Below are 10,444 nucleotides of genomic sequence, written 5' to 3'. Positions count from 1 at the left end.
GTATTCCTGCCATCACCAGATGAGGCCCTCCTCGCCTCTTTGACACAGTCACTCCACTTAACATCCTTTTCTCCTGTCAAGTATTGGGAACGCAACTTCTCAATCTTTGCTCTTGCCAAGCAGTGCCCTTCCATCACAGTCAGGTTGCATCTTTGAAAAGAAAGACATAGGTGTGCCAGCTCACCCAAAACATCTCCCAGAGCGGTGAGAATAACCTTGAGGTTTGAATCGGTTAGCTTTTTGTAACAGTAATTTGCCACTGGATCTCTGTTATCACTGAATTCTCTCTTGCAGTATTCTTCCAGCACAGTGTAGTTAATCAGAACAGCATTTACAGCTTGGTGATGCGACAGCCATCGCACTTCACTCAGAGGCCTGAATGACAGTGCATCCTCATCAAGAACTTTTGCTGGTCTTCCAATTTCCGCCCCTTTACAGTGGATCTAGAGAAAGTTGAGTAAACCGTTCTAAGAAGAGTTTTCACATCACGCATCAAAGGTACATCTTTCCACACATCACCAATGCCCAAGTCCTCTCTGTGGGACACACAGTGTTGTTCAGTTAGGTGTGGTAGTCGCCGCTTTAATAAAGCTGCAACTCCGTTGTGCTTTCCTAGCATTACTGAGGCACCATCGGAGGTCAGCGTCACCATTCTCTGCATGTCTAATTCATGCTTGGTGTAAAACTGAGTTATTGCCTGCACAATATCGTGAGCAGTGCATGCTGTCAGCTGGATGATGCCACCAAACACAGTTTTATGGTTAACGTTATTTTCCTCCCTGTATTTAATATACAAGACTAGCATTTTGTGCACTGTTATGTCTGTGCTCTCATCTATGATCAGGGTGTGCCAAGGTGCATTTTTAACTTTACACATTGTCTCATTCTGCACTACTTGATTAATTGAATTCACAAACTCAAAGGTATAATTTTTGCTTCGCCAGCTTTCTGGTATACTCACATACTTCGCCATGTGATCGTGAATTTGTTGAACCGACAGCATAGAAGAATTAATTTTGGTGGCTAGTACAATATTGTCGATGAGAACTTTAACTTCTTCGGGGTTGGATTTCTTTATGAGTGACAGCTCATTCCTCTTCTCTTGGTCTTTGGCACTCTCTCCCAACAATGTACTGATCCCCATTCCCATCGTACATCTTCTCACAGTTCCAACTGCTTTCAAATGACTTTTCTGTTAAATGTGGCGCTTGAGGTATTCCAGCTTCCATTCTGTCCACGCTTTTCCCTCCGAAAACTCGCTTGCAATTTTAGCTTCGCAACATGTTTTGCAGAGCAGACCTTTCTCACTCGAAAAAGAAAAAATCACACCCAGTTTCACAGTTTTTTCTTCCGCTTGCACATATTCTGACAGCCATTTCATCTTAAAAGAATCGCATTTCTTTTTTACTTTGGCTTGGTGAGGGGATGTGCCACTGCCCGTTCGTTTTGCCATTATCATAAACGTTCAACATAAGCAGCACTCCACATCAGCCACACCCCTTTGCTAACTAAAACATTAGCGGCACTTAAGGATGGTGTCATAACCTGTCCACGATTTTGATTAGCTGCGTGTATTCGAATGTGAATCGCATCATTGGCTGGAGCAGCCAGTCACCGGTCACGCAAAACAGAATGAATTGTTAATGTATTTATTTTAATTTCAATTCAGATTAGATTTTTTTTGTGTGTGCAACGCAGATTTTCTGTGCGCAGAGACCGTGCCGGCAGTGCGCAATTGCGCACGCGCAAAGCTTAGAGGGAACATTGTTTGCAACCAGTGTGGCGGTCAATACTCACGAACAGTAATGTATTGCACATTATGTGTTACATTTAATTAAAACAGTATGTTACATACTCCTAGGCTAACGTTATTTGTTACACTACTCGATACTTTCTCATTACTCGGTAAAATGACCAGTTATATTGTTTGGATGGGCTGCATTTTATCGCATAAAATATTGCTGATTGCATCCAACGGACATCTTCTTTGCCAGCTTGCCAGATGTAAGATGAAGAGCTAACACAGCACAAAGGCAACAGTATATGATCAGCAGTTTAGAGGTATTTTAGATTTTCAACACCAACAGATTTTTTTTATTAACTGTAATTTTTGTTTCCACTAAAAACTCATGTTCTAAAGTACCATATATTATATTTTGTTGGGATCCTATACCAAAGAAGAGCTTGACTGTTATTGCTGTTACCAATATGTTAAGAGAAAAAAGTAAAACTTTCCTGATTTCATTTGCTATGTATCTGTGTGTAGCTGCTCTTTGAGAATCATACATGAAACACATACCATATTTTTTGAACTATAAGGCACACTTGGAATCCTTTAATTCTCTCAAAAATCGACAGTGCGACTTATGTATGAATTCTGGTTCTGCTTACTGACCTCAACCCCATTTTATGTGGTACACGGTGCTCAAAAAAATTTTCAAAAAAAGTTTGAGTAAAACTTTGAAAAGCTGCGAAGGCCCACTGCTTGATGGATTGTCGGAGCATTGCATCTACTGTAGTCAGGAACATCGCGGTGTAATCTGGGTCCAAACACCGCTTCAGGTACCAAAGTCAAACGAACACTGCGGCATCACTGAGAGTTAAAAACTGTCTAAATTCTTTCATCTTTAATAAAATGATCAGTGTTGCTGCTTTACTATGTGTAACAATTAATTTTAACATTCAGGCATCCATGAAAACAGAATTTAATAAATTTAACGGAGTTAGAACTTAGCAGGAAGTTAGCACGTGAGTTTCTGTCTAAACATGATTTGTCATGTTCTGACTGAGAGATTTATGAAAAAAATGAAACATACAGCTCTGCTATCACTTACAACATAAATGTAGACAGAAAAATAAACAGCAGTAACGTTTGCAGGGTTACTAATGTTTAATGATGTGCTATGTGATCACTAGCGACACAGCTAAGTTAGCATAACATTAGCACAGTGAAGCTAGAGGATGAATGCTGTTTTCCACTCAACAAAAATTAACGTGAGGGCTTCCGATGGTGAGGGACAAATGGAATCGCATGGCAGGATGCTGTAAACGGACCAAACTGCAGTCAGGAGAATAAATGAGATTATCCTTCCACAATATGAGGGTAGTCATTAATATACTGCAACAACATGGGAACAGAGAAGCTGCGAGAGAATTCAGCATTAATGAATCAATGGTACGGAAATGGAGGAAGCAAGAAGAATGAGTTGAGTAAAGTTTGACCTATCTGACTGTTTTGCTTTGCTTAATGCGCCTTATAATCCGGTGCACCTTATGGTCTGAAAAACACGGTACATGGACAAAGCAATGCAACTGCTGTCATCTTTTAGTCTGTGCTGCACACTAAAATTCAACAACAGTTATACATTGAAGCCTTTTGAAAATGAGAATGAATAAGATAGAGAATAAGAGATACTCTTACTGATTTTATCTGCATTTGCATGTTATTCAAATGAAAATCTTCCAGAGTTTGACAGAACAATATAAAAGCATGTCATTATGAATGTTGGAATGACTCAATAACCTTTAGCTATCACTCACTTGGTATGGTTTATTTGTTGTTGTTGTTTAAGTAAGTTGCAAAGTAAGTAATGAAAACACATCAGAAATGAGAAGTAGTTTCTATAAAGACAGTATCAATTTGAGTGTAAACTGCTGACAGCTTCTTTCTATTCTGACAAGATGGTGACCAACTAATTATGTAAAAATGATCAAATTAAAATCCCATTTTACCGCATTCATTTTTCAGAGTGAATTTGGTGCCTTCTTCCCCATCATGTATTTCTTTGTATTCTTCTCTGGTTTCAGTAAGATTATATAACATTTGGGTATGAAGATGCAAATTAGCAGTCCAAAACTGGAAGCAAGGATAGCAAATATTTCTACAGCAACACTGAACTTCCCAGGAGAGCTGATATATGCTGGGATAAATGTAATCCATACTGCACAGAATATCAGCATGCTGAAAGTGATAAACTTGGCTTCGTTGAAATTGTCAGGTAGTTTTCGAGCTAAAAATGCAAAAATAAAACATAAAATAGCCAGAAGTCCTATATAACCAAGCACAGCCCAAAAGCCTACAGCCAAGCCTAGGGCACACTCCAATGTGATCTTGTCTTTAATCTCCTTAAAATTCTTAAATGGAAAAGGAGGAGAAGTTGTTAGCCAGATGATACATATATTAATTTGAATAAGAGTAAATCCTGTAACACAGAGTCTCTGCTGTGTCTGCCCAAACCATTTTTTAACATTACTACCTGGACGTGTAGCTCTGAAGGCCATTAAAACAACCATTGTTTTTCCCAGAAGACAAGAGATACAGAGGACAAAGGTGATGCCAAAAGCTACATGTCGGAGCATACAGGACCAATCAGAGGGCTGACCGATGAATGTCAGAGAACACAGGAAGCACAGAATTAAGGAGAAGAGCAGCAGGAAGCTCAGTTCAGAGTTGTTTGCCCTGACAATAGGAGTTTTCCTATACTTGAAGAAAATGAGTATCACACCAATCGTCATGTGTGCCCCAAATAAAGATACTGCAGTGAGCAGTGCTCCCATTATTTCTTCATATGACAGAAACACTGCTTCCTTCTTTATACAAGCATCTCTTCTTTCATTTGACCAAAACTCAGGTAGGCATCTCAAACATGTGACAGAATCTGGAAATTAATATTGAAGCAGATGTTACATTTACTGAGTACAGTTATTTATGCCTCTGCCATGATATACTGTACTGGTGCTTTAGAATTAGAAGTTGAAAAACAACATTAATATTCAATGACTACTACACTGTCTTGTGATTGAGTTTGAAATGGGTCCTTTACACTTCTATGCGGACCTAATGTATTCATATGTATTATTCTTTTAAACTTAATTATTAGCATTTTGAAAATGTGTTTCAAGTTTATTAAAGACTTCTTGATGCTGGTTTCATTCAGTTATAACGATCATGGTATTCAATTCCTGCTTATTACACAGAAAAAGCCTAAGGTGTTACCTGGTGGTTATCACTAGTTTTAAGTTTGGTTATTAATGTGTTATTAAAGAAGAAATAGGCAGGTTTGCATTTTGCAGCTCTGTTTTCTGCTTATTACACAGACTCTTTGACAAGTAATTGAGAGGTAATAACTTAGAGATTACCATATTATTAGACTTTTGTTTCTGCCTTGTTTCCCTACTATTTCCACTTTTTACCTAGCTTTCCACATTATTACCCCTAGTCTTTGGGACCTTATTGTCCAATAACATCAACTTTAGCTTAATATTTCTGAACTGTAACCACTGTTGCTACCATGATATTACTTTGATGATAATTGGTTATCACTTTATAACCAAACTGTAATAGAAAGTGCAGGCATGTATACTAATCTGTGGCAATGAGTTAAATATTTTCAACTATTTCAATCAAGCAATTTAGATGGTGATTATCTCTGGATAAAAGCATTCATCAAAATGATTAAATAGTTCTCTTATGGTCTTCCTACATACCCAACTTTGCTTTGCAACACAGCAAAGTTAAAATGAAATATCACCACACCTGTAATGTTGCTGATTTCTCCCTCTGCACATCTTATACAGTCATAGCAGCAAACAGGCAGAAATAGGCAGTTTTGCATTTTGCAGCTCTGTTTCCTGCTTATTACACAGACTTTTTTACAAGTAATTGAGTGGTAGTAACTTAGAAATTGCCACATTATTACATATTTGTTTATGCGTTGTTTCGCTAGTCCAATAACATTAATTTTAGTTTAATATTTCTTAACTATAACCACTGTTGCTACCATGATATTACTTTGATGATAAGTGGTTATCACTTTATAACCAAGATGTCATAGAAAGTGCAGGCATGTATACTAATCTGTGGCAATGAGTTAAATATTTTCAAATATTTCAATCAGGCAAACAAGATAGAGATTATCTCTGCATAAAAGCATTCATCAAAATGATTAAATAGTTCTTGCATGGTCTTCCTACATATGTAACATTGCTTTGCAATAAACGAAAGTTAAAATGAAATATCACCACACCTGTAACATTGCTGATCTCTCCCTCTGAACATCTTATACAGTCATAGCAGCAAACAGGCCTTCCTTTCTGCAGAACCTTGCGTGTTCCTGGAGGACATTTCTCATTGCAAAGTGACACAGGCACCTGTATGATCAAGAACATTTAACTGTGAATAGACATTGAGAAAAACATGTCTCTATGATGTTCTCTGTCAAAAACCCCTCTTAATGTTGAAGCATCAAAACCAAAATAAACAAATTAAATACATATGTATAAAATGAAAAACAGACAAAAAACATAAAAACAATGAAATTGTATGATAGCTTACCTGCTTTGAGTTTCTTGCCCAAATTAAAGACTTGTTTTGCAGATTTAGCTGTTTTTCTGGAACTAATGATGGATCATAAAGACCAACAGTTACAAACTCCACAATTCCATTTTCTCGTGGCTGCCAGTTTATAATGTCATACTTTGCTGCTGGATCTCCATTCTCATTAAAGTAAACCTCATCTCCTTCCTTTGTTGTGAAATGGATCTTTCGTATGTGTTGCAGAACCTAAGAAATATATTATGACTCAATTCATTGCACGACAAAGATTTTGCACACCTACTGACTGAAAAATATACAAGAACTGGAAAATGAAGTTCTTGTAAATATTTTTAACTAAAAGATCTTTTTAATAATGTATCTTAATGTGAACACTGTAATGTAAATTAGTAAAAAGCTCACCATGAATGGATCTAGTTGCACATTTCTGTTACATGTTTTATTACAGCTGAGGATATTGTGAAGTGCATGGGCCACTGCATACACTCCTTTGTAGACATTGTTAAAGAGAGGCATGAGAGACATGTCAATGAAGCTATTTTGAACTCCAGCCACATCTTCATGTCCAGTACACTCTCTCTGAATGTCTGATGATGACTTTATCACCTTGAACTTACAATTAAATAATGCCTCCCAGAACTCAATAAACAGTTCATTATTAGATGAATTCAGTGGCTTCTCATTTAGTATGAACTCTCTCAGGCCACTGACATGTGCTTTAGGAATGGAAACACCAATGGCACCATCTAATATGTGATGTATATCCATTTCTGCAGTTTGTGAATCAAATATCCAAGACTCACTGCCTACCCACTGGTACCCAGACAAGTTATGGTATGAGAACTCCTGTAGCAGTATATTAAAATCTGCACGGGCAAGGAACCCAACAATCACCTTGGAGGTTGAAGCCTTTATAATGTCAATTATCCTTTGAATTTTTAAATATGGATCTGTCCTAAAAAAAGGTACAGAATACTCCAGACAGATGCCCAGCTGCTGTGCAGTTTCAGTGAATGTGGCCATGCCATTATTTCCATACTCATTATTGGATCTGATAGCTCCAACCCAAGTCCATCCAAAATACTTGACCAAATGTGCCAGGGCTCTGCTCTGGTAGTAGTCACTGGGTATTGTTCTGAGGAAGGATGGGTACTTGGTTTTGTCACTGAGACAAGCACATGTAGCAAAGTGGCTGATCTAGAATCAAACATAAAGAACTTATAAATGAAAAAGGCAGAATGAGGAAAGATTAAGCTGTTAAAAATAAATTATTCAAATTTACTTTAAAAATATATTGTGAAAATACAAAAATAACAAATGTAAAATGTACCAGGCAAAGTGATCTAATATTTCAAATATTGTTTTTTTAAGTATTGATAGATTTATTTTTTTTTTAAAAGATTTTATATATAAAATACCCACCACTGGTACAAAAAAAGGTCCGATGACAGTAGCTACTGCTACGGTTGTAGAAGAAGAGGTCGCTCCTATAATGGCCTGCACATGTGCAGGTCTGGTACACAGTGTCTTTGACTGTACAGACACAATTTCATTACCATTAGCTAAAGTCAGTGTAACTCCTACACTTCTGGCATCAGATCCACAATTGTCATAGATTTTATAGCCCACAGAGATTCCTGGCAGTAGGTCTGTACTGTTATTAATTTCCTCAATGGCAAAAAGCATAGCCTGGACCACCTGTAAATCTCTGAAATTCAAACTTAATTGAGAGAGTTATGAATAATTTGCATTGCATTGTGTTCCTTAAAACAGACACAAATAATTATGGATAAATCTTAAAATAGAAACAAAAGCATTTCTAATTAAAACGTTCAATGGAAGGAATTTAAACAACTGAGAAAATCAACATACATTATACTCTTCTTTTGATTCCCAACAGATTCCTTAAATGCAAATGGATTATTGTTGTGTCATTTACCTGATACATTGTAGTGGCAGAGGTTGGTTCATGTAGGAATCTTTTCTCTCTTTCCAGCTTGTGTGTAATGAGAACATCCCACCCAGTATAATATCCCCATTCTTAAATAGCAATGGGTTCTCAGGATCTCCTCTACGCCTGCACACTGGCTCCTCCGCATGAGAGACAGATGCCACTAACAACAGTTGCAGAAGTGCCCATCCCTTTTCTGGCCATCTTTGTGTTGATGTCATTTCTTGAGCTAAACCACTTAGTGGCATTAAAGTACTACAATGACAATGAAATACTTATTCTGGTATTTATACCTTTCAGTGCGGCATAAGAAATAATTGAATAGAGACAGTTCATTCCCAGGTTCAGCAAAATGAGGGACATGCCCAAATTTGCCATTTAATGTAGGTTCATATATGTAAATTAAGGATATACACAGGTTCATTTAAATATGAATTAACAATGCAAAGCACAATTCATTACAAATTAATACGTAGAAAAAATATTTTTCCAATACAGTACTTTTATAGAGTACTTTTTTACAGCACTCTTAGAGTTTTAGGCAACAAATTACAGTCATCCATTCACTTACACTTTCACATCTGTGATGCATAGATGTGATATTAAGATATGTCATCAGTCTGATACTAATTCAGTCTTATGTTTACATGACATGTTAAGGAAAATTTACACCATTGAACCCTACTCTAAGAAACTGTCATTGATTTATCAATGTCTTTGAAGTGTGGTTTAATAAATAAGTGTTTAAAGATTTTACAGCATGTGTAGCACCATCTTGAATCAGTACAGAACCTGATGTCACTAGGTTGGTTGTTTGGTGTTACATTTTTTGCTCGATGCACTGAAATTGGGTAATCAACCTGTGGGCCCTAATGTTTGGGTTTGTAGATCACTTTGTAAATGACAGTTGTGTGGATAAGTACTTGCTTGAGTCAGTTGCATCTGTGGTTTAACAGACCCACAAGTTGAAGCTGACACTGTCCCCTCTGTGTTTGCCGTTGAGTCATGTGGAAAAACCAAGTACGCAATCAGCTGGCAGTGCAGATGTCCTTAACGTTCAATGAGTACCCAAGCACTTCCAACCAGTTTACACCAGTTTGCAACCATTGTGGCGGTCAGTACTCAAGAACAGTAATGTATTACACATTATGTGTTACATTTAATTAAAACAGTATGTTACACACTCCTAGGCTAAAGTTATTTGTTACACTACTCGATACTTTCTCATTACTCTGTAAAATGACCAGTTATGTTGTTTGGATGAGCAGCATTTTATCCACTGGATGCATCCAGCGGACATCTGCTCTGCCAGCTTGGTCTGACGCAGGAAGGAAAAATCAAATCTGGCTTTAGCCTGTTGGGCCGGTGAACCACTGGTGCACCCACGCAAACAGCCTCTCCTCCACAAAGTCGTCATATATAAAGTACTCTACAACACTCAGCATTACAGTTAACAAGTGGATTCTCCCATTTCAGTGCAGCAAGCCAACAAGAAAAAAGTAACACCTATTGCTTAAAAGATGGAAGGTGAAAGTGGACAGTATATCCTTGTTTTGTTTTTTTTAACATAAAACTTATTTCCGCTGCTAGGAGCAGTATGACTCTTTTTAGACCAGGGCTCCATGGAGTAAAATACCCTTAATACATCTAGAGTTTATTGTCCACCTTCAGTACTTAGACTTTGTGTGACTGACAATGGGCCAATCTACTTGGGAGACAGATTCCATTCAGCATCAGCAACAATGTACCAGATGTGAGATGAAGAGCTAACACAGCACAAAGGCAACAGTATATGATCAGCAGTTTAGGAGTATTTTAGATTTTCAACACCAATAGATTTTTTTTATTAACTGTAATTTTTGTTTCCACTAAAAACTCATGTTGTAAAGTACCATATATTACATTTTGTTCTGATCTTACACAAACGAAGAGCTCAACTGTTATGGGGGTTACCAATATGTTAAGAGAAAAAAAGTAAAACTTTCCTGATTTCATTTGCTATGTATCTGTGTGTAGCTGCTCTTTGAGAATCATACATGAAACACATCCATGGACAATGCAAAGCAACTACTGTCATCAAGTTAGACTGTGCTCCAGTCAACAATGGTTATACATGGAAGCTTCTTGAAAATGAGAATGAACAAGATAAAGAATAATAG

At 37.2% G+C, this 10,444-nt stretch overlaps 1 protein-coding gene across 1 annotated transcript; it reads right to left on the bottom strand.

The window, feature by feature from the left end:
- Nucleotides 1–3,744: 3,744 nt before the first annotated feature.
- Nucleotides 3,745–8,392, bottom strand: LOC100710284 (extracellular calcium-sensing receptor-like). The gene is made up of 6 exons (XM_019367258.2): nt 8,274–8,392; nt 7,757–8,054; nt 6,737–7,531; nt 6,335–6,562; nt 6,027–6,150; nt 3,745–4,658 (listed from the first exon to the last, which is right to left on the bottom strand). The coding sequence occupies exons 1-6, from the start codon at nt 8,348–8,350 to the stop codon at nt 3,745–3,747; spliced, it is 2,436 nt and encodes an 811-aa protein (XP_019222803.1). The 5' UTR covers nt 8,351–8,392.
- Nucleotides 8,393–10,444: the final 2,052 nt, after the last annotated feature.

This window comes from Oreochromis niloticus, linkage group LG14, assembly GCF_001858045.2.
Source record: "Oreochromis niloticus isolate F11D_XX linkage group LG14, O_niloticus_UMD_NMBU, whole genome shotgun sequence".
NCBI lineage: Eukaryota > Metazoa > Chordata > Actinopteri > Cichliformes > Cichlidae > Oreochromis > Oreochromis niloticus.
This window is presented reverse-complemented; position numbering and strand designations above follow the sequence as displayed.